This window comes from Zonotrichia leucophrys, chromosome 2, assembly GCF_028769735.1.
Source record: "Zonotrichia leucophrys gambelii isolate GWCS_2022_RI chromosome 2, RI_Zleu_2.0, whole genome shotgun sequence".
Lineage (NCBI taxonomy): Eukaryota > Metazoa > Chordata > Aves > Passeriformes > Passerellidae > Zonotrichia > Zonotrichia leucophrys.
The window spans coordinates 42,746,685-42,774,369 of NC_088171.1; the positions used below are offsets into that span (position 1 = coordinate 42,746,685).

At 47.3% G+C, this 27,685-nt stretch overlaps 1 protein-coding gene and 1 long non-coding RNA gene across 2 annotated transcripts in view; both read right to left on the reverse strand.

The window, feature by feature from the left end:
• TRIM71 (tripartite motif containing 71) overlaps positions 1–13,170 on the reverse strand; it is a 55,975-nt gene extending 42,805 nt beyond the window's left edge. Inside the window, exons 1-4 of the mRNA XM_064703336.1 lie at positions 13,038–13,170; positions 11,908–12,201; positions 11,626–11,759; positions 10,584–11,508 (exon numbers count right to left, since the gene is read on the reverse strand). Coding sequence (XP_064559406.1) covers positions 10,584–11,508; positions 11,626–11,639 — 939 coding nt within the window. The 5' untranslated portion in view covers positions 11,640–11,759; positions 11,908–12,201; positions 13,038–13,170. The remainder of the gene's footprint in view (positions 1–10,583; positions 11,509–11,625; positions 11,760–11,907; positions 12,202–13,037) is intronic.
• A 13,098-nt stretch (positions 13,171–26,268) lies between these two features.
• On the reverse strand, positions 26,269–27,330 carry LOC135443111 (uncharacterized). The gene is made up of 3 exons (XR_010438822.1): positions 27,140–27,330; positions 26,961–27,051; positions 26,269–26,766 (listed from the first exon to the last, which is right to left on the reverse strand). It is a non-coding gene; the product is annotated as an uncharacterized LOC135443111 (long non-coding RNA).
• Positions 27,331–27,685: the final 355 nt, after the last annotated feature.

Genomic DNA, 27,685 nt, shown 5'->3' on the forward strand with positions numbered 1-27,685 from the left:
GAATTTTCCAATGTTACTACAATATTCCGACACGCACTAACCACGCACCAATATGGAACAGCATCGAGGTGCACAACTGCTCCCTGGAAATATTATTTGAAGAATAAGCCACTTGGAATGAGGGGCCCACATGCACCCCATCAGGTTCAGCAGAACATTGCCTTAGAGGCTTTCCACTTGTTTTGGTAAGAGACAAAGAAATTCAGCTGACTTGACACAACTGCTCCTGAGGAACAGTTCAGATTCAGAGGCACGTAATGAACTACTTTTGACAAGATGCAAAGGTGGGATAATTCCACCTTTGCCAGAAAAGCAATAGCATGAAGATAAAGTCATGTTTGTTTTGACAAGTAACAATTGTCTAAAACTCAGCAAGTTTATCAAACTTGCATGCATAGGGAAGTGCATACAAATGGAAAAACCACATCTCAGGAATGACTGGAAGTTTGGAGCGGACAGCCCTCCAGTGAATTGCCAGCTGCGCAGCAAAAGTCAGCTCTTCAGCCTTGCTTCCACTCAGCCCAGCCTGCTGGGACTGCCCACCATGAACCTCCCTAAGAACCACCCCACCAACCACCACAGAGAGTATATTAAAGTAAGGGAGCCATGCTTCAGCAACAGAAAGCTCAGGGGCCATACATTAATTATCCAGCAACAGGCTCAGAGCCCTTGAAAAAATTAGTAATGCAAGAGTGCAGCAGCTACCATGGAATACTGTCAATTAAAATACACATTGTATAAAACAGAGAAAGAAGACAGCACCTTCATGATAAGGGAGGCCATGTAGTTACCTTTTTGAACTCTGTCAGTAGCCACCACATATAATTCTAATCCAATTCTTAATTCTAATCTTATCAATGCTTCCATGATATTGGGGGAGGTGGGGTTTATTACATCTGCCCCCTCAATGACAACTGCATTGAGTACAAGAAAGGAAGAAGCAAGGAGAGTATTAAATCTTACCGCCATTACCATTTTAGTACATACAAGAGCAGCAGTAGAAAGACTGGGACCTCAGTGTTCCAGGAATTCTTTTGTACTTCATCCTTTCCAATTCCCAAATGTTTTGTTAGTGTTCCTTGTTAATTCTTTCAGGGTAGAATCCACTCCAGACCACTACCTGATCTTTCCAGTACCAATTTGTTTATTATGATAATTTTGGTTTTGTTTATCTTTTTTTCTTCCATAAACTGTGCTTTCCTTCTTCCCAATATCCAATATTTTCCCGTCCATTTAAAAGCCTTTAACAGAAGTTGACACCAAATACATCCTTTTGGGACATAACTGCAATGCTGTAGGTACTCCTACAGTAACTAGTATGGGGAAATTATTTTCCATTAGTTCAGTCTAGTATTCAGTCAATTCAACTGAATCCTCTTGTATCATTATCTGCACAATCGTGTCTACGACTTGCAAGCACTTCAGTGGGAGAAACAACAATTTTAATTTTCCCCTAGAAATAACCACTTCTCTGAGGAGAGGCTGTTCGGTTCTCACAACAACTTCAGCTAGCTTGCTGGTCAGTCAGCCATCGATTAAAGAAAATCTGGTTTGCAATCTGCCCATCTAGCCACAAAAGCTGTGTTTGGGACACTCAGCCGGCTCATTCGGCGACCGCTTTCTTAACAGAGAAGCCATGCCTTTCTCAAGTAACATCCTTGTATGGATCAAGTATTCTTGAAATTTGAGTGACTTTGTCTAGCAGGCTGCAGACCCCCTTCACGCTCCAACTTCAATGTATTAAATCTCCAGTGCCTTTGGGCATACCATATATAGCGGTGGGGGCGGGGTGTGCTGCAGGGGGCTGGAATTTAACCCTTTACCAGCACTGCTTTTAAAGGGGAGGAAAAAAAAAAAGGAAGGCTTGGAGGCATGCTGCTCCGTCTTTCTATGCTCAGAGAAAAGTTCTTCCTCAGAGTAAGAGACCTGCTCTGCCTCACATACACATGTACTTACTAAAACATCCAAGAACTACAGAATTGACTTCCAAAGCACAGCAGGACACAGCAGCAGCAAGACCCCAGGAGCTACCTGGTGGTTGTCCCTTACACCCTCCACACCTGACATGGCATTGTTCAAGGTGACAGAAGATCAGCAGGAGTAACCCTGTCAGGCAGCCCGTACTGGCTCACTGACTGGGGCTTCCCACCACCAACCCTGACACAAGGCAGCAGCATTTCTCTAGTCCCTGATGCAGCACTAGGGTGGATTACAAAGCTTAAGGGCATCCGTAATGCAGACAGCTTTCAAGCTTTGCTCACACCCAATATTTAAGGCTAGGGATTTTTATTTTGTACACTTAACTGTCTGACAGTGTGAAGAGCTGTGTAAAAAGAACCACTGAAGTGAAAGGGGAGGGAAAAGGGGAGGATTTGAAGTTTGATAGCTGACATTTTACCCTAAATAATAGTTTGCCTTTTGTTAACCAAGAGGAGCTGAACAAAAAGCTGTATAACATTCGTTTTTTAGCATATGTCAGCCACTCTGGACAGCAAGTGCCTAGACATCCAAACAGAGTCCACAAAACCCAAGATAACATAGGACATGGGGAAGTTACAGCAACAAGCTCCAGCACTACCATCCAAGAATCACACTGAAGTTTGATTGCTGAATTTCAGGTCCCTGCCAGTCTTTTAATCCAGCCAAACACAGCATTTGATAGTTCTGTACATTCACAATACCTTGCCTAGCAGAAGGCAATATTTACAGTAGATGGTAGTTTAACAACATTGGCTATCCCCAAAATATATTGGGGGGGCAGTGGTGGGGGGGAGCATGTAATACAAGCAACCATCTGAAAAAGAGGGTTTAGCAAACTTCACAGAACACCTTTAAATATTTTGGTTATGCATGGAGATGAACCAACACGAGAGGGATGATGCAACACAAATTCAGCTATCACCTTTAGCTCACTAAAGCACCCTTCTCCCCCACAACAAGATTAAAGGGCAAGCACATTGCTATTCTCACATCCCTGGAAAGCACTGGTATAAGAGCAGCCTTGGTGGTTGCTTGTGTGCTCTTAGGAGAGAGAATACTGTAGTAACAAACAGGAGTAAAACTGAGCTGCTGAGGTGACAGCAGCTGCTTTGGTTAGGTTAATTTGTATACTTAGAAATGAGTTTTCAAGGCAATCCACATGTTTCTTCAGTTGAGCTTTTCTCTGTAGCATTCAAGACATATCTCACAATCCCCAGAATTTTAAGTACCCAACTCTGAAAAGTTATTCTCACCCATTGCCAGTCCAACAAGCTTAGAGCTTGCCTCAAGTCACCTCCCTACCGCTGGGAGGTAATCCATTTTCTCCAAGTCAGCACCAGTGCAGAGGCATACAGCACACAAAGCATACAGAACTATAAAACAATAAGCATTTGAAGTTTCCAGCTCAAGTCTTAGTCACTTCAAAAATATTTCAACCACATATGAAGGAAACTGCTAACTAGTCATCATCCTAGCCAACCAGTTCACCATCTGGGGTTTTAGCAATGCATATTACACACTCAAGTGAAATAACAGGAATGGTGCTCTTATTTCTTAGAGCTGAACACGTAACTATGAATTAATTCTGTCAGTATTGCACACATATCCAAGATGCCTGAGCAACACAGAACATATATTCATGAGCCTCATCTGCGGGTACTGGCTTTTATTCTTTTTCATACTAGGCTATACAGCTAGAGCATTTAAAGCTGGCCAACACTTTTAGATGCTAAAAAAGATTAGCAGCTATGGACACTGTAACTGAAAAGAATTTATTTTGTTGAGGTTGATAGCAGAGGAAGAAACAAGTAGATGAGAAGCAAAAGAACATTGGAAAAGAAACACTACTGTCTTAGCCACATACAATTTCTCTTCTTTAAGATGGCAGAGCAAAGAGGAATAATAAAATAACTTCTGAGGTGACATTACATAGTAAAGAAGTTTTTGTACTCAAGGAGATAAGGAATTGGAGCAATAGTATGTTTTTTGTTCCATTTTTGTAACTTAATTCAGATACACAAGCTTAATTTTTTAGGAGGATCAAACCCATCCCACCCACAGAGCCCTTCTTCAAGCACAGCCAGGGAAACAAGAAAACAAGCCATGGAAGGGGCTGCAGCTGAGCCCACAAAGAGAACAGCTGAAACAAAGCCAATATGCCTAATATATTTTGGGATGAGGGACATCCATTCATCACTTTAACCAATACTTGGATTGCCAAGCAGTAACCAGTCCCATCCAGCATTTCTACACTTTTTAATTAAAGACTTTGAATGATAGGTTAAAAGCATTAGTAAAAATTATGTACTACATAATTATGATCCAAGACCATATCTGTAACTGCTCTACTGAAAGTGGATTACAGCTGAAGACAATAAACTCCTTCTGTGATATCTTATCTGTGGTAACATTAGTCTTGCATTCAGTGCATTGTTCATGCAGCTTAAGATCTGTGCTCTCAACACATCGTGATTCTTTCTTTGCCTGATGGAAAGACACCAACAACTTTGCAGGAAGGAAGGGAGTATGGGAGGAAAACTAGGAAGAGACTGGGTCAAGACAGTATTGAAAGAGGAATGATACCTCCTCCTTGACTTTAAAACAGAGGAACTAAGCAGTTTTCCTTAAAGGAAGCATGGTCTAGCAAGCATGTTTACATGCTCTGAAGATTTAGCTGAAAGGAGAAACTGCTACATATGATGAAAGATTTCATCACTAAATTGAAGCAAAAATTCAGCTAGACCTTCTCTCCCACTTACAAGATACACTTCAAGGCATCAGTTCTAACAAAACTGTAATTCACAAAATTATGGGTATCCAGTAGTCTAGTTTCATGCCTATTTATTGTATGCACATCTCCAGCTGTATGTCACTACAGCCTCAGAGGTCCATGCTGCAGCCTGCAAGCATTAATACCCCTAACACACAGCAATACTCTTGGGTTTTCAAAGACAGGCTCTAAGTAAAAACAGTCACTGAAAGTTGCCTGAACATCCAAGGCATTTAGGCTTCTTCCAATTCCTACTCACTGAAAATTGTCTGAAGCCACGTTTAATTAAGCCAGTAGTGTAACAACACCATATAATCACCAAGAGAAAAACCTGACAACTTTGCTGTGTTTACCCTAAAAATGGTGAGTGGATTTCAACACCAGTCAACTGCAAAGCAGCAAGGGGGGAATCAGATTCTCCAGAATAGTATTAAAGCTGTTTAAAACACAAAGTTTTAATTCTCTTACTAAAGAGAAGGAGTTAAATCAAAAGACTTCTGCATGCAGGGAAGAGCCAGGGGTTGGAAGATGTGATGGTGAAGAGGCATTTAAAGGGAAGTAAGGCAAAGTAATCCCAGAGGTTTAACACCTGATAGCTGAACAGTATTTGTAAGTTTAAAAATATTGTGAAACAAAAGATGATTCCAACCTTTTATCTTTCTAAGGACGTTAAATCCACATTCCATAAATCATGTATGAACAAAATAACTCACTACCCTGCTTTCTTCATCAGGAAAAAGTTTAAAAGGAAAACACAACTGTCAGTAACCCAATCTGAAGCACTGTTCTCAGATGGGCACCCGTATGTGCATTTGATATCAGAGAAAAGACACAGTAAGTATGATCAATGAAGGCTGCACAAGTACAAAGATCTATATGGAGTTTCTTACATGCCCTGGAAGTATGAATTTCTCTAGCTCATGTGCACATTTTTTCCTCTAAAGCTGAAGCTCTAGCAGTCACAACACCAGTGACACAAAGCATCACATTTAAAACCACTGCCTCTGGATACACTCCTAAAATTTTTAATCTCTTTGTTAGGTGGCAAAAACCTTAATCATTACAAAGAGAAACAGCAAGAGCCTGTACCACACACTGCAGTTTCACACAAATAACCCCTGAGCAAGAGATGCAGAACTGGGAACTCGGGCATACTCCCTCTGCATGAGCCAACCACTTTGGTGAGACGTGTGGGTGGGTGGCACTGGGAGCACCAGGGAGCAAAGCTCAGCATTTGGCCCTATGGAAAGCCACTACACAAAAGCAACCACATTTAACCTACCATTCCTGTCTAACCACTCCATTCCTCCTTTCCCCTCATACCAGTTCAGCCTGCAAATAAAATAAACTTATACCAGTGCTAGCAAAAGGGAAAAGTTTTCAGTCATGTTAAGTGAGTTAAATTGGCTCACAGAAGCATCTCCTGAGTGTGCTTGCTCCCTATTGTGAGACCACAGCTCTACCCTACATTAGGGGAGCTTAGACATAAATTCAACCAGCAACTTTAGCCAAGGTACCAGGTAAGTAGCTTTCAGTTCAGCTGACAGCTATGAAGTTGAATGCTTTCCCCTATACATGTGCAAGCCTCCAAAAATTGCATCTTTCACAGCCTGTAAAATAACAAGAAGGAATGCATTTTAGTCATAATCTAAAAAGAAATCCAAGAATATATGCAACACAGCAATCTGATTTTAGTGAGTCTTATCTGCATGCTCCAACAGCCCCATGAACCACTGCAACTCACTGACATGGCAAAAAACTTAAAAGAGTTTGTAAATGAATCTGATCAGTTAAGACCCTGACCAGAGACAGACATGATGGAAGGAGAAGGAAGCAACAGTGTGTTTAAGGGCAAGGGGAGAAAGATCTTTAAAAGCCTTTCTTGCAACAGAGGGAGCTGTGGTGCTACAGGGTTTTGTCTTGTAAGTCTTGGTAGTCCATGAACCACTTCTAAAATGGAATCTGTAGAGCAATATCAGAACTAGAAGGGTCATACACCACTAAGCTGACTGAATTTGGCAACTCCACACTTTCCCTAGAAAGTGTCAGAAGTCTGCTATTGAAGTGTTTTGACCATCCACCACTGTTATCATGAAATGATATTCAAGCTCACAGAAGCTGTGCTCTGCCATAAATGAAATCCCAGTTATTTAACTTGCAACTTGTAGCATTTTCCACTTTCTGCAAACTCACTCACAAGCCAAGTGTCCTACAGCTGTTCCAACATTTTCTAAGATGGTGGTTTAGTTTACAGCCTATTCATCCTTCCAAGAAAAGAAAAACAGAGGTGCTCTTTCCGTCCGAGATGAAACAATCAAGAACACATTGACACATCAGGGAGGATATTTGATTTAATTATGGGTAAAACTAAAGCAAAATCTTTCCAAGTCCCCCGTCTAGTTGGTTTTTATAACAATAACATCTAGTTGCTACTGTAGCATTGATAGCGCTGTACACACAAAAAATGCCAGACGGAAGAAAATTATCAGGGTTGTAACATGGTTACTTTTGTAGAATGCTTCAAAACATCTGAAATTAACCATTTTACATCAGACAGTGAGGTTCCCAGTAGTAAACCACCAGACTGGATTTCAACAGAAGTGCTATGACAAAGAATTGGCTTTTGCTTCCCCCTCACCCTACAACAGTTTTGTTCACCTTCTTTCATGCATCACTGTAGTACCTGCAGGCACTGCTATATGAAAGCAGTGTTCAGGGTTCCACTCTCTAATGTCTGCCACTACTGTAACAGTCAATATTCTCTGTTTCAGAGACTGTTATGTACTCATAGCACACAACAGGAGTCAACAGCTCAACCAAGACCAGAACCATCTCCACTGAAAAGAGACTACACGCCAGACACATCCCAGTTAAGAGCTGAAATCTGCATTTCTCTGCATAAAGAGGATGAGCAACTACACTGATCTTGTCTGGCAAATGTGTATGTGTAGTCTTGTTTTGAGACTTGGAACACCCAGCAAGTCACCACCCACGGTGCTGTTTCCCTTCTCACTCGAGGGAGTCTAAAAATGGAGGTGGAATGAGGGAAAATTATGGGGAACGGACAGTGATTCCCAGAAGGAGGGGTGGAAAGACCAGAGAGGAACAGGATGAAAGGTAACAAATGAGTAGCAATGTTAGGACAGGAGTGTCATGTTCTAGGCAAGGAGGCACAAAATAAGGGAGGAGCCAGAACTTTTGTGCAGAAAACCCTCAGGGATGGAGTCAAACTCCTTATGACAGGGTAAGGAGGATCTATCCTGGGGAAGGAGAACTCTGCATTTAAAAGAATTACTCTTCCAGCAGCTTGCAGATGAGATCTGCCTATACCCAAACCTTACCTGCCTGAATTAATCAGAGGGAATATCCTGCCCACCAGCTTTTCTCACATACTGAGTAGTTAAAAACCCGGGTTCTGCTAATATTAAAGTTTCAGGCTACCATTCCTGCCTTGCATTTTAGGTTTGTTTTTACACTATTAGCCCAACAAAGTGCTTAAGTGATGCACTAAGTACTCTCCTGGAAGGCTGCCTTTCTATTATCGTTCCTTTTATGAGGCTGTAAATAGCATTCTTAAACAAGCAATAACCCTCACAGTTTTGCAGCCACCCTTTCTCAGAAAAAAAAAAAGTTGTACACCTCACCCATATTTTTAGCCAAAGTGATAAAGATTTACAGGACAAACTGTTCCCAACAGTCAGACTATCCCAAACAATTCCTCTCGAGTGAATAATAAATACTTGCAAATACTGATCAGGCACACCCACATTAAGGAGCCACCAAAACGCACTAATCAAGAACAGTAGTAGATCATTAATTTGCAGAATAAAAGCCTTTCTCAACAGGAGCTGAAGGCTTGAAAATACTTAGTTGTTTTAAAACAATTTCTAGGTCTACAGGACACAGGAACACCCAAACCCAATTCTTTTAAGAAGTGTACTCTTTTCAGAGTGCACTGATGAAAGTAAAATTACTTATGTCAAATAAACTAAGCTTTTTCAGAAGTTATTATTTCTAGAAAATCCATACAGTTTAAGCAAGGCTAGAATACCTTTGTTCCCTTTGCAATTTAAGATTTTAAGTCCACAAAATACCTTGGAGCTCCTATCCCAAGCTACTCTTTTACTCAGCGGATTTAGAATGCATTGCATTAGAAGCTGGATATTCTATATTATTGCCAAAAGCCCTCAATTGTTTCATTTTACACACTTCGAAAAGAACTTTCATCCTACTGAGAACACAAAAACTAGAAGCTTTCTAGCCTGCACCATAAAACCGAAGTTATACTCCAAAATGAATGCAGAAAGATGGTTTTTTTTTTCTAGTGTCTTAAGATCATGCCTCATTTCAGTCTAGCATTCAGTATTACACAAGTGCTTTAGGAACCCCACTCTTAGGGAGATGCTGAGATACCACAAAAAGCTGTAAGCAGCTCAGCTGCCAAAACGTTTCTGGGCTGCTTTTCTTTTTGTTAAAAACTTGATTGTTCCTCAATCACACTTCATGCCCCCCAAATGTCATTTTAAGGTCTTTCTTTTCCCACAGAATTCATACGGTCTGTCCTCTGCAACTTTAAGAAACACAAAATGCCAGACTTTTCCAGAATTATTTCATACCTACAGCAACATTAGAGGACATAGAAAAAGTGTCCCTGAAAACTGAAGACAAAGGCATCACCACATTTCCCTGGGCGAAATGCCTTCGTTTATCAGTTAAGCAAGCATCCCACAGGAAGCTCTTGTACCACCCCTGTCCTCAGGCAGGTTTTCCCTGAAGCCCCTTGTGCTGTCCAATTTCATCTTGGGAGGAAACTACCTCCAACACCATTTACTGGAAAATTCCAGCAAAATCCCCCCCGCGCTGACCCCCAGAGCAAAAGGGGAAAGTCACCAGATCGCCATTTTCCAGCTTCAAACGAAAAATCAAGTTTCAAACTATCACAGCAAGAAACTATCCCAATGAAACTTAAGACACTTTCAAGTACATTTTGAAGAAGCCACTGCCTCTTTTAAGATCTATGAAACAATACTTAGGGTCACCAGAATCAAAACTTGCAAAGCCAAAGCGTTTTAAATTAACAACACGTAAAGCAAGTTCCTGTTTTTGCATCAGTAGATGTTTGCCACCACACAAGCAGACAAGATGTTAACCAAGAGCAGTAGATGTAGCTGGCATTTACAAGCGTTAGTATCTCTGCTAACTTTTTTACTGCCTTTTATTTATTTATAATTAATTAATCAAAAAGGCGTCTTTTTCTCAACACAGTTATCTTCCTTCCCTATTTATTCGTTTTTCTTCCTCCAGTGGGTTACACGCCGAACACGGCTGTGCACAGCAGACTCCACAAACCAGTTTAACTCAGCATCGGGACGCCGGGGGACCCCAAACCTTTTTCCCTTGCATCTCCACGGCCTCGCCACCCCTCGGTACGCGCCGGACGAGCCGCTCTGAGGGACACAACGCCCCAGCAGCCCAGCGCCCCCGCTGCAAGCCGTTCACGGGCCCGCCGGAGCTCCGCCGGCCGCCTCCCGGGACAGCAGGTCCCGCACCTCGCGGAGGGGCCCCCGGCTCACCTCCTCCTGGGCGGCGGCGCGGAGCAGCGCCCGGTGCGAGCGGGTTGCGCCCGGATCGCCGCCACTTCTCCGCACGCCCTCCCCCGGTGTGTCAGCGGCTCCCGCGCCCCGCTCCGGCCGCTGCCGGGGCGGCGCTGCCCCCTGTCCCCACAGCCCCGCCGCCCCCCGGCAGCCGGCCACGCGGGCGGGGGCCCTCTGGCGCCGGCCAGGGCCGGGAGCGCAGCCGCCCCTTCCCTTCCTTCTTCCCTCCCTGCGCTCACCTCGTCGTCGTGGTGCTGGCAGTAGCTGGCCCGGTCGGGGAAGACAGAGAGGATGTTGTACGGCGAGGCGGGGTAGGGCGGGCTGAGGGCGAGCGGCGCGGCGGGGCCGGCGGCGGCGGGGCCGGCGGCGAAGCGCTCGATGAAGTGGTCCTTGGTGAGGCGGACGCGCTGGTGCGCCCGCACGCAGTTGTCGCACAGGTGCTCCTGGCAGTCGAGGCAGCGGGAGCTGGCGGCGTTGCCCTCGTCGCAGGAGCTGCAGCGGGGCTCGCCCTGCCGGCTGTGGGGCCGCCGCAGCAGGAGCGCCGCCGAGCCACCGCCGCCCGAGGAGGAGGACGACGACGACGTCGAGGAGGACGCGGCCGAGGCGGCGGCGGCGGGCGAGGAGCCGGCGGCGCGGGGCGGCCCCGGCGGCGGGCGGCCGTGGTGCCGATTGTTGCCGCCGCCGCCGCCGCCCGAGCCCGCGGCGGGGCCGGTCCCGGCGGCGCGGCCGTTCTTCTGCTCGTCGGCGGCGGCCGCCACGACGACGACGTCCAGCAGGTTGCTGAGGAGGAAGTTGGAGGAGGGCAGCGCGTCCATGCCCGAGGGCTCCGAGATCACCACCTTCTGGTCGCAGATGGGGCAGCGCAGCTTGAGCGCGTCCCCCGCGCCGGGGTGCCGCTGCGCCTCCAGGCACTGGCGGCAGAAGGCGTGCAGGCAGGGCAGGACGTGGAGCCGCCGCGGCGGGCCCCCGCAGGAGGAGCCGCCGCCGCCCCCGGAGGAACTGGAGGTCTGCGAGGAGGACGAGGAGGTGGAGGAGTTGGACGAGAGGGGAGCCGGCGAGCCGCACATCTCCTTGCACAGCGGGCAGATCTGGAAGTCGGACTCGGGAAACGAAGCCATTTGCGATGGGCCTGACTCCCCGATGGGGGGCAAAAACGTGTCTCTCCTCCCTCAAAAAAAAAAAAAAAAAAAAGAAAAAAAAAAGAAAAAAGGCAAAAAAAAAAAAAAAGCGTGGGCGGAAAAGCAGAGGCGCGGGGAGAAGGTAGTTCTGCAAGCAGCTTACGAGCAAGCTGGCATCGATCAGTCGTTTTGCCAAGTGGGATCGATGGGCCGGTTTTGCAAATACGGTGTCATCGATCCGGCGGTCTGCAGGGAGCTGGGTCCTCTCCTCGTACCTCGCTGCTGCCGGGCTGGCTGCTGCGGGGAGGGGGGAGTATTTTTGGTATCAAGGTGTAGCTGTCCCGTTCTCCCTCAGTAAATGGATCCTCTCGTCCCTCTCATGTACTTAACCCCCGATCCCCCGTTGCATTAGACAAATTGTATCGATTCCCCAATCGGTCAATACCTCACACAGTCTTCTCATCTCCCCCTCGGGTCAGCAGTTTGACAACGTGGTTTGGTTACTTGTCCTCTTCCTCAACGGAAAGTGCATGGGCGCCGACCGCCCGATCCCCGCCGCATCCAGCGGGGACCGAACTCTGTCCGCCGGGGCTCGGCTCCGGTTCCCACGGCCGCAGAACCGGGTCGGGGCGGCAGTGCAAGTCCCTCTCGGCCGGGCGGGCGGGGGGCAGCAGGGGCTTAACTCAAGTTTCGCTCTTTCTTCTTGGGGCGTTGGGTTTTTTCCTCTTTTCCTTTAAACCTGTGCTTGTCGGGGGGGAAGGGGAAATTTCGTTTCAGTTCCCCCCTCCACTTTTGCAATCCAGAGCAGCTCTAGGAGAGAGAGAGGCACTGAAATACAGTGGCCAGGCAGACTTCTCCGGCTCCAGTCTTCCCCCGCCGACGCCTGCTCCACCACCGCATGACTGGGGGGTGGGGATGGAGGGCGGCGTTGGTGCCCACCCCACCGGCACAGACTCACGCTGGCGGGACGCGGAGGAGGAGATGGGAAGAATAAAAGGGCTCCGAGGACGGCCGAGAAGGGCAGTCCCCTCTCTCGCCTCTCCGAGTCTCGGCTCCCGCCGGACGCCTTCCTTTGCGCGGGGCTTCCCGCGGAGGGCAGCGCCGAGCCCGCAGCAGCCCCGCACACGCGGTACCCGGCGGCTCGGGCGGCCCGTCAGTGCCGCGGGCTCGGCGCGGCTCGCACAGGCTGCGGCGGCCGGGCAGAGGAGCAGCGGCAGGTCCCCGCCGGCCGCCCTGAATTATTCATGGGGGGTGTATTATATTCGCTCGCACAAATTGGAGCCGCTGTGCAATGCTATCCGAGAGCGCTACGCTCGCCCCCTCCTCCTCCTCCTCCTCTCCGGTTCTCTCTCGCTCTGAGCCCCTGCAGCGCCTAGGATCACATTTCCTTTGTCATCTCGCCTCTTCGCGTGGTGTTTTATTGAGAAAACAAAAATAATATAAAACCCGAAGAAGAGGCGAGAGGAGGGGGGGCGGCGGGAGGAAAGCAGCGAAAACCAAAACGCCCGCCTCCCCCGCGATCTGCCGAGCCGGAGCCCACCGGCCTCGGGGGGTAAATTAGCAGGAATTACTCACTGATGCGGCAGCACCGTCCCAGGCGGCGTGGGATCCGGGGAGAGCCATCGCGCCGGGCGCCTTCCCCGCCGGGCGGGGTGCGGAGGGCGGCCCCGGGGGGGGGCGCGGGGCTGGCGGCGGCGCTGGCTCCGGCCCCGCTGCGGCCGCCGGCACTGGGGTGGCGCGGCGTGCGGGAGCCTTTTAAGCTCCGACGGCGCGGGCTGACTTCCGCCCGGCTGCGGGGGGCGGCCGGGGGGCGGCGGCGGCGGGCAGGAAACATTCGCCCTCCTCCGGCCCGACCTGCCCCCATCCGCCTGCATCCAGCCCCCTTGGCCCACCCCCCATCTTGCAACGCCGCCGGTTTGAGCGCCGGGGACCCCCCGAGCACCGCGGGCGTGACGCGCCGCCGCTCGGGCGGTCCGCCAGACCTTTTGGGTTTGGGATGCGAGCGGGGCTTCGGGGCCGTTCTTTGAAAGCACCGAGGCGTTAATGCAGGTTTAAACATTAAGTCTCTCGAGTAATCGAGCGTTTTCCCTTTTTCTGACGCCCAGTCTAGGGGTGACGGGCTCCTCTCCGCGCTCTTGCGGTTGCCGCCGGGTGTGCCGTGCCCGGGCGGGCGAGCCTGGGGGGGTTTGCTTGTTGGCCGGGGCAGGCGCTTCCTCTCCGACGCATTGAAGTTAGCGAAAATTAGCTGGGATGCCATTTGCGCTGCTGCGAGACCGCACTTAAAAATCCGCAACAATTATTTTGGTTTTAATGAAGCTCCCCGCCACCAGCAACGCGTGGGTGGAAAGTTTCGGCTCTGCAGCAGGACCGGGTGGCCACCCTCTTGGTTAGCGGGGCTTGCGGTAGCAAGAGAGGATGCATGGCATTGCACCCTTAATAAGGAAACTGGAGATTGAGAAAATTTAAAACGTGGAACTGGCTTAGAGATTGGAAAGTCGAAAACCCAGGAAAAGTGATAAAAATGGGGAAATGTACAGATTAGTGAATGGAAGCATCTGTAAATAACCAAAATAAACTCAAAACTAATTACTGTTCAGCAACGATAATAAATTCTCAGAACCATCACAGAACAGGAAAACTGGTTATTAAAACATATTCAGTTATGTTTCTCCTTTGTTTAGCCCTTAGATGTACAAATAATTAATGCTATTTAGGCCTTAGATGCACAAATAACACTGACTTAAATTGTCTACTCAAAAATGCCTTTTGTCTTCTGCTGGCAGGTACTAAACACAGCTCAAGCCATATCTCAAAAAGCCCTTCAGAGATCTGAGAAACTCAGGAGTGCTAACACCCTTATGCAAGACCAAGCAATGGGAATCATTGATGAAGTCCATGGGGCAAGACAGGTGCATTAAGGTGTAAAACAAGCATGAATATTTATTATGCTCCTCAGTGGTATATTCTGCTGAGAACTTGCCTTATGTATCAATAAAGGATTTGGCTCTGGGGCTGTGTTCTTTATATTACGTATCCGTATGTTCACATTTGATTTCACATGCAGGTGAAATCACCACAGCTTTGACTATCCAGAGGTTAAAAAATCGCTGAGCCTTGCCTCAGCTCTGTTTATTTGTCCTGTGGTTGCTGCAGAGAGTTATGATGCTGCAGAGCTTGTCCTTTCCCTGATGAAATCAGTTGTGAAGAGCGGGAATTCCCTGAACAACAAGCTCATGGTTGATCTGTTTGAGTTTCCCAGATAACGCTTTGCTCCAGCTCACTCAATGGAAACTGTCATCTTTTGTGTTCAGAAATATTTTAATTGGGCAGAAATTCCCAGATGTGTGTCTCCAGGCATATCTGACACTCCTGTCTCCCTCAGTGACAGCTGTTTGCTTTCCAGCAAGCTGGCTGAAGGGGGCAATTCTGCACATCGATGCTTCAAATGGTCCTTAGCGGGCTCACGACGCTACCTATGTGCTGTGGAAGGTCCTTTTTGCTGACAGGATCCTCTGTGTTTGTGCCAAGGCTCCTGAAGCTCGTTTACATCTTACACCCTCCCTGAGCTTGTAAAAGGCTATAAGCAATTCACTGTCCCTGAACAGAGGGTCCTTATTCTCCAGCTGTCACCCTCATATGGGAGCACCTCTGTCTTGCTGAATCACAGTCCTCCTTTTCTTCTCGCCCCACTTCCACCGCTGAAGGAATGAAACATTTTGAGGCTTCCTCCAATTATGGATGGCTTTCTGTCTTCACTATGAAACATGCTGAAATAAAGCTAAAGGGAACACACCAGCATTATAATCCTCCTGAAGCATTGGCTGCCGGAGCACTTGTGCACTCAACGACACAGCAGATAGCACCGTGCATTTTTCCGCTTAATGCATTGACTCAGTAGTTTTCGATTCAATTAAGTTGTTGTGCTGTAACAACGCCCTCAGCTCTCCTCAGAGTGAGGCCTCAATATATTTCATTTGTTTTCTAAGCCGACAAACACCGTGAGTGAGCAACAGCGTGGGGGCGATAGGTGAAGTGCGGGAGGCTTCTCGTTCCTTGTTGGACAGCAGGATGAGAACTTATTTTTATGATTTTTCCATGGGAAGCTAGTGCTTCGCATTTTCCCTTTTTGTTTGTTAAAAACAAAAGAACAATAGCTATCCTGGTTAGCAGGGCTATTGTCCCTCTGTGCCAAATAAATGAAATCTCCCTGCTTACGTGAGCGTCTGAGACATTTCTCTGCATTCTGCTAGTTCTCCTTTGTGTCACTCTGGTGAGGTTTCTCGCACTTTATCCCCCTTTTCCCAGTCTTTTTCAAACCATTTCTCTCATCTTTCTTTTGTCCTCCATTCATACATGGTTGCTGGTCTGAATTTGAAATGATGTGATTTGTACTAAAGGCTTTTAAACTGTGTTGAAATCATAACTGTGTCATGATCATGTCAGAACTGTGTTAAAACATTAACCATTAAAACATTCTAACAACGCTGAAACCTAGGCATGAATGGTCAGATTATCAGAGACACTTAACAAGAATTGAAATAGCTCTGATGACCTGGGCCAGCTTCTACCTAGTTGAAAAGTCTCTATTTGGCAACATTTGTCTGTCCTTGACTAACTGCCCAGCCACTGCAGCTAAAGGATGCATTAAAAATGCTTTTTTTCTTCTTTTTTCCCTTAAATTCTAGTGGAAAATAGACTGCACCTGAGTCATTCTCTGGCATCTGCTTAGAATACCAGGATGTGCTTTCCACTTGGAAGCTCCGTTTTCTTGAAGGAAAGCATCTGCTTTCTGCCAGCAGCACTACAGGACAAACAGAATGGTGTTCCTGCCAAAAGCAATACAGCTGGAAAACCCAGGGGTCTGGAGGTTAAAAGCTTTGTTAAATAGAACCAGGTAGAGTAATTGTGACTTTGGGGATATTTTACTGTAATTTTAGAGGCAAACATTTGCAGAAAGAGCTCTCCCCTATGCCACCTGCATGAAGGGGTCCAGCAGCCTGATGTGGTTTGCCCTTCTGTGCTGAGCTCCAAGGCAGCGTTGTGAGCTCAGCAGGTCTTGTGAGCAGGAGAAGCTGAGGAGCTGAGGCAAGTCCCCAAATGTGCACAGGTAATGTAAACAGAGGGGTCTGAACTCCTGTAATCATTGTTGCTGTTTTGCACCTGAGGACCCAGAAAACAACTCCAACTCCAATATTGCTATACCACAGCCATTTAAAGCCAATTCAGTGGTTCATAGCTTCAAATTCTGCACAGTCTTTCCTAGGGATTACCAAGATCTAAAAGTCTCCCTGTCCTGCTGCCCCTGAGAATCCCCTTCCTTGTTTATCTGCTAACAAAGAGGCAAGAGACTCAGCATTACAACGTGCTTGGATCTTTGCCTCTCCTGCTCAAGAATTCATCTAGTAAATCAGTGTACAAAAACATCCCTTACAACAGGTCTACTCACAAAGAAAGTCTTTAGCAAGATCTTGATGCTGGTGTAGCCTTCAGAGATTTGCCATTTGTCAAATAGTGCCAGACAAATGAAAGAGGAAGGTTTTGTTGTTAGTTTTTAGCTCGCTGTTATTGACTTATTCATTATGCTCAGAGGAATATCCATCTTTTTTTAGGTTTTCACCACAACTGTGCTCCATGGACAACTGTGCCACTTAAGTTCAGCCACTTTAGGTCTGATTTGTGCTGGGTTTTTTTTCTCCTTTCCTCATTTTTCCTCTTGTGAGCACAAACTTCTAAATTTGCCTCAGATTCCAAATTTGCCATGCCTGCTCCTGCACACTGACTCTGGCTCAACCATATATCTGTCATTGGATCCATTAGTAAGTACAGTAGTAAGCTCAACTTTCTGCATGTGTTGCTGAGCTTCCTGTAGGATATGCTGGATCTTGAGCAGGGTGGAGGGTTGGGGAGCAAAGAAGCAGTAAGTGTTGTCCCCATGGTATAAATCATTGGAAACTGGCTTGCTCAGCATATTAATTCAAGCTCTTGACACCCCCTCCTCCGCCCATCCATCTCCCCTACAGCAGGGTCACCTTGAGTTTAAAGATGTGCTTGTTAGGGTGTGATGGGATCCAGAAAGGAAGAGAGAGCCTCCTCTGTGCACATGTGAAAGTGATCTATAGATCTTGTTGGTGTGCATCTTTGCCTCTGTACAGTCTTCAAGGGCTGGCTTTGGGAAGCAGGGATCTTGCACTCCAGCAGCTGACATTACTTTTAACCCCAGAGACACTGCCAGGTTTAGGCATCAGTCCTCTGTTCCCACAAAGAAGCAAGCACTTACTGTTGTGCTTTACAGCACTAAGCTCTGCAGGCAGCTGATGCAAAGATGTCTTTTTTCAATGTGCTTTTGGGTTTTTTCACTTCTATTACCACGTCTCCAAGAGCACCTTTATGCTTAGGCCTTGCTCTCTTTCCCACTGCACAGTATGCATTTGAGACAAAACTAAATTACCTTTTTTTTTTTTTTTTTTTTTTTTTCTGTGCATTCTGATAAATTCCTTCATCTTTTCAGAAATTCTGGTTGAAAATCATCCATTTCTAACCACATAATGGGATTTAGCATCACAAGGACTTTTAGCACTTTTACCTCCTAATGACTGTATCTCTAAAGCCAGTTTTCTCTTCCAGACTTCTCAAATCTCTCCCTATTCACCATCTGTTCAATCAGATTTCTTGTTAGGCTAAGTACCTGTGTTGGCTTTAATCTTTGATGATGACAGCTCAACTATTGCCCCCCAAGGATGGGCTCAAGGCCAGAAGATGCAAATGTCTGGTTCTTCTCACCCCGGTTCTGTTCTAAACAGCTTTCAAATGCGATGCCTACCATTAAGAATGGTCTAAATCTATGTCTCAATCACAAGAAGTGACTTCTCTGACTGGGAGTGAAAACTGATGCTGGAGTAGTCTTGAAGGTTCTCAAACTCACCTGCAACAAAATGTCCCTTCAGATCACTTTTCCCTTTCAGGAGAAGCTTGGCAAAATAGACATACTTGGCAAACATGCTCTGCAGGTCAAGAAATGCAAGCTCTGAGCAGGTGGAGGTAGAAAGCAGGTGCCAGCATAATGGGATAATAACTGCAAAAGTTTTGTTATTAGCCTCCTGCTTCCTGACACTGCTTCTGCTCCCATACCTCTCTCCACATTTATCCTCTCCGCTCAGTTGGCTGGGCTGTAACTCAGAAGTTCTCCTTGCCTTCACTCTTGTTCACATCTGCAAGATCCTTTTACTGGCTGGGGGAGTGCCCCTAGCAGGGAGAGGTGGTGTATGCTGACACTTAAGGGAGAGTGGCTTGTCAGCTGCTAACGCTTCCCCACAGCTGTGTAAACTCTGGGCGCAGGCAGCTGTTCCCCTCCAGATCTGGCGGCGGGAGCTGGGAAGCCTGGCACCCTCAGCTATCCATTACCAGCCCCCAAACTGGGAGGTGGGAGTGTCCCCTAACAGGCTGCAGCACTGCCGTGCCTGACCTTGTGCTGGGAAGGGTGAAGTGCTTGTGCAGCATGTTCCGAGGGACAATAGTGTCTCCCATCTCTCTGAATGGTTGTGAAGGTCACCTGCATCTTTGTACATCTTAGGACTGCCTGCATCCAACACTGCCTCTCCCCTCCTGCCTCCTCATCATTATTCCCTGGGGGGTGTGGGCAGATGCTTCTCCCTCAGGGCCATGCAGTGTAATTCCCTGAGCACTGGCAAACCATGAATCTCAGCCAGTGGCAAGCTCCCTCAGGTGATTCCATGTAACATACAGCACTAGTCCTGACCCACATTCAGGCCCTGCTCTCTCCTGTGCCTGCTCTGATCAAGACAGGTCAGTTCCAAAGGTATAAATGGAATGCTGAGAGGGAAAAGCAGTGGTATTTCTGCATTTTCCTTAGCAGGAAACATGCTTGGAGCTAATTTGGAGCTGAAATGTTTAGGGATTTATGTGTTAAAACCAGCACTGGTCAGGGACAGTGCATACAAAGGTAATGTGCTCCTTTATGAGAGTGAATGAACAAGCAAGCAACCAGGCAAGGTGCTAATCAAACTTTCTGGTTCATGTGAGTATTTACTGTAGTTATAATTGTGTTTCCTGTAGGGAAAGCTGTGAGGTGGACTCAGAGGAAGCTTCTGCTACCTTTCAGCCTGCTATTCCTCCAGGCGCAGGCTTTTGTGTACTCACAGACATGCGAGAGGTTGGAGTCTCCCGACTTGGCTTCTCTGCAAAGACTCTGGGGCCATCAAGTGACCTGTGAAGAGGCCTTTCCCCTCCTCACTGCTCCACCAGAGAGCCTAGGAGGAAGAAGTTCTTGGCCTGGGCATCTCTGTCTGGCAGTGGGAGAAGGCAGCTGCCTCCTCTCCTACATGAGACCCCAATGGCATCCCTACAGTCCTTCATAAAAGCAGACCCACAAAAACAGCCGGTGGTGAGTCACAGTCACGTCACAGCCCAAAGCCCCCGTGGCATGCCACTGGGAAAAAAGGCAGCTAAAGCCCTTTGGGTGGGAGTCTCCTCCCAGAAAATGAGCCCCAAGGAGCCACAGGTTTCTTGGGGGCTATTAAATGTCCCTCCTTGCTGAGCATGGAAGGGCCCTGTGCCTGCTGGTGTAAAGCCTTCCCAGTATACCTCCACCACAGCAGCTATAAATAGGCTGGGGGATAAGACAAAGGGAAGCTTTCTTAAAATGGAGGATATCACAGGTCCTGTTTGCAGGAGCAGGAACTTTATAGGGAAGTTTTAAAGCTGTTGATTTGGCTGACACTGTAGGTCTTAGCGAGGGGAACGCTGTCACTGAGGATCTTTTCCCCTTTTTGCTGTACTAAAACCGGGAGGGTGCTGTCTCTTCTTTCACATAAAACCCACGTGCATTTATGGTGATGGATGTCTGTGGGAAGAGAAGTTTGTGTATCTTCAGTTCTCTGCTAGCTGCAGAGCAGTGGAGTTGTGCTGAGCCTGACAGCCCCTTCTGTGAACCACTGCCTGGCACTACAGATGCTCCTTTATTTAAATAAAAGCAGCCAGGGGGCTTGTGTGGTCTCTGCATGCAGACCCTGCCCTTCCAGCGTGTTTCACAACTACAGGCCTTTGGATGCTACTGCAAGCTGGAGAAGTAAAAATAAGGAAGGAGGGAGCGAGCCTCAGGAAGCCAAATCAAATGGCGGTAGCAGCATCTCAGGAAGCTCGCCCAGGGTGGTGGGGTGCAGGGCAGGTGAAGAAGATCAGAAGAGTAGGAAATCAGGGAAACAGATGTGGCGATGCCAGGCTTTGGGGAGGGAGCTCCTGAGATGCAGGGCCAGCATTCCCATGTGTTCCCATCTGGCAGTGAAGGAAAGGAAATTATGTAAAGTGGAGGGGCCAGGGGCCCCCTTTCTTATTTTTTTTTCTTCCAATTCTTTTCTCCCTTCACTTCCCATGATGCAATTAAAGAGCCATTGCTGACATCATCATGTATGCACGCTGAATGCAGGCATTGTGTCTCAGCTGCAGTGCTGTACTATATATAGATTAGTTGCCAATCTCTGCTATGTATCAGCAGGGAAGACACCCAAGGAATTAAGAGAGCAGTTGCACTATAGGACTCCTGGCTTTTGTCCCATGGCCTCAAGACATGGTGGACCATACAATGAAACTAGAAATAATCAAAGGTAAGTTATTTGGAGACCAAGGCAGGAAACTTTTGACTGATTGATTTGCAGCAGTGGTAGGGAACAGTCTTCTGCGTTGTGATGCACAAAGAAGAAAGACAATCTGACCCATTCATGTTGCTACCATCTTTTATGTAAAAATTGATGGTTAGTCAGTAATCTGCTCTCACCAGACCCTATGCCAGGCAATAAGAGATAGCCTGCTTCCTTGGCCTTGGGTAGATGAAGAAAAAGCATCCACCTGAGAATTGTTTTGGCCCTGTGGGCACTTGAGGGGACAGAGGCAGTGACCTCCCCTCTGAAAGTGGCAAATGCACCTGCAATCCCCTGTGCAGACACCAAGCAGTGCAGCCGGTGCCTGTCCTGCCATTGCCAGTGGCACTCTGAGAGGACCACTGCTCTGTCTGCTGCCACTACACCCCAGGGAATCTCATCCACAATGAGCCTGCTCAAGTGACCTTGCCAGCACTAGGTTAGGGAAATTTGTTCTTGTGTATTTCCAGCAGTAGCATTTTCTTTTGCAGCCAGACAGCTCCGTCAGCTCCTTCTCCCTCCCACCCAGCCCTTTGGCAGGAGGTGACAGGAGGTGGCTGAGCCGATCTAACAGCTCAACACATCAGAAAGGGGCAAGTCCTGCTCCTTCCCTGCAGCTCCTGCTCCTTGCTGCTCATCAGTGGACACCCCAGGCAGCTGACAGCAGGGTCTGATGAGTGCTCAAGCAGAGGAGGTGATGGGATGGGGAGCTGGAGCACCAGGAGGTCGGGGGTCCTTGGAGGTAAGTAAACCTTCCCTGTTCAGCAGCGAGCTGTTAGATTGACTCAGACAACAGACAATTTGAGGGTGTAAATTGACCCTGAAAGAAAAGCTTTGATGTTAGAGGCTTTTTTCTTTCTTGTTGACTTCACTCCAGGCCAAATTCCAGCTAAACTGTGGCCATAGCAGCTTTTTCAATCATTCCATGGAGTCCCATACCAAGGTGATGAGACCGAGTGTTGCTGCAGCCCCAGGCACTCACCTTCCTGCCCCTACACTGCCCATGGGCCAGTCACAGCATCTCTGTTCCTAAAAGGCATTCAGGTCTTCACTGAGTAAATGGTACTTTTTGTCACTCTTCTGGAAGGAATTTGAAAATAAGTCAGGTAAAGATGTTTATTTCTTGTAGCCACTGTGAGAGTGACTGTTGCATTGGTAGCAGGCACAGAAAATGCTGCCAGGGTGGTTTTGAAAATCTTCAGGGGTGGATGTTCCCCAGCCTCTCCTGGTCCTGTATCTGACCCACCCCTCACAACAAAGGCTTTTCCTTTCATCCAGGTGGGATTTTCCTTGCTGCAATTCCTGACTGCTGCCTCTTGTCCTCCCAGTCTTCTTGGGCTAAATTAACCCAATTCTCTTAGCTTTTCTTTACACATCACACCCCAGTCTTCCGACCATCTTAGTGCTCCTCTCCAGCATTTCCTTCAGCATATTCATAACTCTCTTGCCCTGGGAAGCCCACTCGGTACCCAGAAGCACAGGTGCAATTTCACGGCTGCTGAAACCAAGGAAAGGATCACTTTTCTTCACCTGCTGGTTATGCACTTGCTGAGCAAACCCAGTCTGGAATTAGCCTTCACTCTGCTGTCTCACATTCAGGCCATTGCTCACAGGGACCCTCAGGTCCTTTTCTGCAGAGCTGCTCCCAGGTAGGTCCCCACTCATGCAGGGAGTTATTCTAGATGAGGTGCAGGACTTTCCATCTGCCTGTGCTGAACTTCATGAGGTGCCCATTGCCCCATTTCTCCATCTTGAACAGCAGCCCTGCTCTCCAGGGTATTGACCTCCTCCTGTTTTGACATTGTCTCTCAGCTTGTTGAGGAGGTGTTATCCCTCAGTGTGCAGGTTGTGTATGACATTGGTGTAAATCAATCACAGCCTCAGTATTGACCCCAAAACTCACTTATGGACTGCCTGATGGACTCTGAATCTGTGACCACTCCCTGCAGAACCTAAGCATCCAGACAGTTTTTCACCTTCTTTCTAGTCCATCCATGCAGCCTATATCACCTCAGTTTGGCTACAAAGATGCTGTGGGATACCACGGTGGAAACCTTGCTAAAGCCAAGGAAAGAGGCATCCACTGCCCTCCTCATCTCTGCAGATCAGGGCCCATATTCCATCAGCAGGGCAGGCAGGAGGCTGGTGGGGCACACTCTACCCTCGGAGAACCCATGCTGGCTATTCATACTCACTCCCCTGTCCTTCATCATGAGGTGGACATAGAGTCCCTCAGGACTTGCTTCATAATTTTCCCAGGCACTGAATTGAGTCTCACCATCTGGTCCTTCCCCAGATTCTCCTTTCAGCCTGGAGCCTTGGGTTTTTGTTTGTTTGATTTGTTTGTTTGTTTGTTTTTTGTTTAGTTTAGTTGAGTTTTGTTTTTCTTTTTTTGAAGGCAGATCTCACGTTGAGCATCGATCCACAGATCAAACACAGACCTGGCTGGAGCTGGTGGATGTACAAAGCAGCCTTCAAGTATGATAAAAGCAGCAAGTGAAGATCTCTGTGCAGAGTGAGAGCTGCTGCAGAAGCCACCACGCTCAGCACCTCAGTGAGCATTGTGCAGCCTGGAAAACACAGCCCCCTGTTGTCTCCTCCTGGGGGACAACACAGGACGGTCAAAGTTAATAACTGCAATTAAAATTGTAGAACTTTTGGCCAATAAATACTCTATGGTGTTACAGTCTATTTTCAAACAATTGAAAAACTCACTATATTGAGTTCCTTGGGTTGAAGAACTACAGTTAGTCCTCTGAAGTGTTTCCATTTCTGCTGGTACTGGTTAATCCTTTCAATTGCGTGTATATTGCAGAGTTGAATGAGAGGCACAAATTTGGATATGAGAATCTGGTCCAGTTCAAGCCTTTGTGATGTGGCTATTTCAACAGTGAAGACAAAGGCAGTATCAGAGCTGTTGAGGAATACTGTGTCTTTTCTGGAGATATGAGGGAATTCTTTGTATTTCCTGGATGCAAGCAGTATTTCTACTCAGTAATGCTGGATCACTTTTCACTCATTTTCTTTTAAATCCCAGACATGAAAAAACTCTATTTTTAAAACTGATTTTATATCTTTCCTTGATGTAGCTATATACAGCACCATAAAACCTTTCACCTAACTGGCTAATAATATTTTGTTTTAAAGAGAGAAAATGTTTTAAACTTCCCTTAATATTAAACAGCTCCTAAAGATGCTTTGAATATTGACCAAAGGCATGACATGGGGATGATTGATTCCATGAATATCAAAGCAAAACTTCCAGAACTCCACTAGGAAACTGGGCATCTCTGGGTGCCTGGCAGCAGGAGCTGAGGGCTGAGGCAGCATCTACACTGCCTTGATTGCCCTTGGGCACCCTGCCACACTGGCCCTAGCAGGTAGCTGCTCTGAACCAAAAGCATAAATTTGTCTTTTAGGATGAAGTTTTGAACTTTTATTCTCTGATCATGCAGATCCCAAAATTACGTGAAAAAACTGCTAAAACTGTAGTTCCCCACCGGCAAAACAGCAAAGCTTTTACCTTTGTGCAAAGCCTGAAGTGCTGACTCTGTCAGACCTGAGGGTGTCTCCAAAAGCCAGTGAGGAGCTATCTGATGCTGCCAGCAGAGATCTGCAGAGCTATGAAGCCCTCTCTGCTTTTCAGGTTTCTGATGCAAGCGCCTTGCGTAACACCACAGGCTTCCAGGTACAGGGAGCGTGGCCAGCCCACAGAGTGAGTGCATATCTTAGCCACCTTGGGGCCAAAATAACCTGACCTCTAGATGATCTCAGGAGGATGATGAATAATGTATTGCATCTCCCAGAAGGCTGATTTCTGCCCGTCCAGTAACTGACAGTTTTCCTGACATGCACCAACTGTGTCAGCTTGTATATTTTCAAAAAGGGTTCTGAGGTTATTGAGGGGGAAAACCTGTAAGGCAAAGGAAAGATTGCTTGAAAAAGAAGTCAGAAACTTTTGGAGTCATCAAATGGGTGTGACTTTTGGAACACACGTTGGGATTCCCCTGAGCACAAAAATCTATCAAAGAAGAAATAGCAGGGCTGAAGAAAGCGGGAACTGAGAGCTAGGAGAGAACTTCCAAGGAGTTAAGTAGTGCTGTGTTAGTGTTTGTGGGCAAGCAGACACAGTAAGTAAGGACATACATTTGTGAGGTCATTTAGAAATTCCCAAAGAAGCTCTCTTTGTTGGCAAATGCCATACTACCCACTATGAGAGATAATTTACATGTCATTCATTATGGAAAAGGCATTACAGGGTAAAAGTCCGAGTCTTTTGGTTCAAAGAAATCCCCAGGACTGCTTCAGATTAGCTGCCTGCCATCTACAGCTGTTTCCTGCTGAGCTGGGGTTGTTTTTGGGAGCCATTGGATCCCCAGGATCAGCTGGGTCAGGGCAGAATAATCTCCTGGTGAGGGAACTCCCTACAGTGGACAAGAGCCCTCCCATGCAAGGAAAGGCTTGTCTCCCTCTGCTCTCCCTCATCCTGGAGTTGCCATTAAAAAAGTTCAGAAATGGCAGCCTCGTGTCACGAGTCACAAAAGTGACTTTTAATGCCCAGAGGGAATTTTTAGAGTGATTTAATGTTTAGAAGTTTACACTTGTTTCGAGATGGGTAAAGCTCCTAAGCCCTGCTTTGGTGCTTTTAAAAATGTGCCATGCCAATTACCTGCAGATGTGTTTTCAGGGTAAGAAGGGTGCTACTAGACATTCCTCTGCTTTTTTCAGCTGGACCATTTCCTGTGAGCAAGCTCTGCAAAATGTCTGAGCTCTCACCCTTATGGATGGCAGGAATGGGCTGCACTTCCTTCTGGTGTGGTTTCTGGGCAGTGCTGCCCTTTGATGCTCTGTCCTGCTCCTCTTGCTATCCTTCTCCCAGTGCTCCACTGAGCTGGATGCTCACTGCAAAGCTGGGGCTGTCTTAAACACTTTTAACAGTGGGGTGGCCTTCTGTTCTTAAATGAAAATATAAACATAGACACAGCAAATGCTCTAGCTTTTGGGCAACAGCTAATTTTCAGGGAACCACATTTTCTGCCAGGATAACTTCAATGGAGTCAATGCAACATCTTTTCCAATAAAGCCTGTATGCAGGGGATGGCATCCATTATCAGGATTGGAGCTGCTTGCAAATAACAGCACAGACTTCTTTTGAAACATAATAAAAAAGAATGCTTCTGTATGATTTATTATATATTCATTATGCTCAGGCTGACAGCACTTGTGCTCCTTATGTGCTTTTCTCAATTACATCTTAAGCACTTGTATAATTTCAAGCACCTGGAGGCCTTGGCTTGCTTTGCTGGATGCTACTTCTGTTCAGCCTGATGCCAGGGCTGCGCTGCAGTGTGGGCTACAGTCTAAACAGGTAAAACTGTTGGTTTTGACTTGTGTTTTGTCTCTTATTTCTCTTGGGGTTTTATCTTCTGAAGTGGTTCTCTGGACTAAGCACAGCTCCAAGGTCTTCTCCATGCTTTTGGAAGATAACATCCTCCTTGTTGGGACTTGCTGATTAAACGGTGTGGGAATGAAGGGCCATTTGCTTCCCCAGCTGCCCTGGGCCTGCTGCGATCCTTTAACAGCCCGGGTGACACAGCAGGAGCTGCCACTTCCAGGGTCTGCACTGTAGTGCAGAGAAGCTGGATGCTTAACTGGAAGAAAGCAGGAATTGGGTGTCTCAGCACCAAGGGCAGTGGGTAGGAAAGCACAAACACAACTCTGAGTATAGACAACCTGTACAGGAGAGGGTGCGTGGCTCCCCCTGTTCCTCTGACCAGCTGGTCAGTGCTCACCCCTCCCTGAGGTCAAGGTAGGCTCCCATTGCTCCCCTGCAGGCTGCACCCACCTGGCTGAGCTCAGGCAGGGGCAAAGCTCACTCCTGGGGAGGGCTGAGGTGGACACAAAACCTTGCTCAGCCTTTTTCCAGCCAGCATCTTCTATCACAAGGAAAGATGACAAATTTTTTGTTAAATTATTTAAGCTATTACTGACTGGTCATGAATTATTAAAGTGTTTATTACTTACCATTTGGATGGCAACTCAGGGCAGAAAATCACAAGCCTTTCAGGAAACCTGAGGCCAGCCTTTGCGTGCCAGACATGCCGGGGACTCGGGGCTGAGCCGAGGTGGTGGGCGCAGCAGCATCTGCTGTGAGAAAAGGCACGGCTGGAGCCTGGAGCCTGCGCTGCTGCAGATGGCTTTGCCACTGCTGCTGCAGTCTCACAACCTCCTGCCACTCCTCCCAGTGCTATTTTTGTTTAATATTTGCATGATGGCCGTGCTGGAACCCCTTTATACCAGGTGCCATAAAACCTACAACAGAGACAATCCTTATCCTGGTAGTTTGCTCCCCATGACTGCAATTTTCTTATAGATTAAACTATCTTTAGGTACACTAGGAAGCAAGAGTGTGCTAATTCTCATCAGCAAATGTATGTTTGTTTATGGTATTGCTCTGTTGAAGATATTTGAATTTTTTAATATCAGCCTTATTTCTCCCTCCTTTTCAGTCTCCCTCATGTTTAGTGGTTTTTTTGTTTGTTTGGGTTTTTTGTTTGTTAGTTGGTTTGG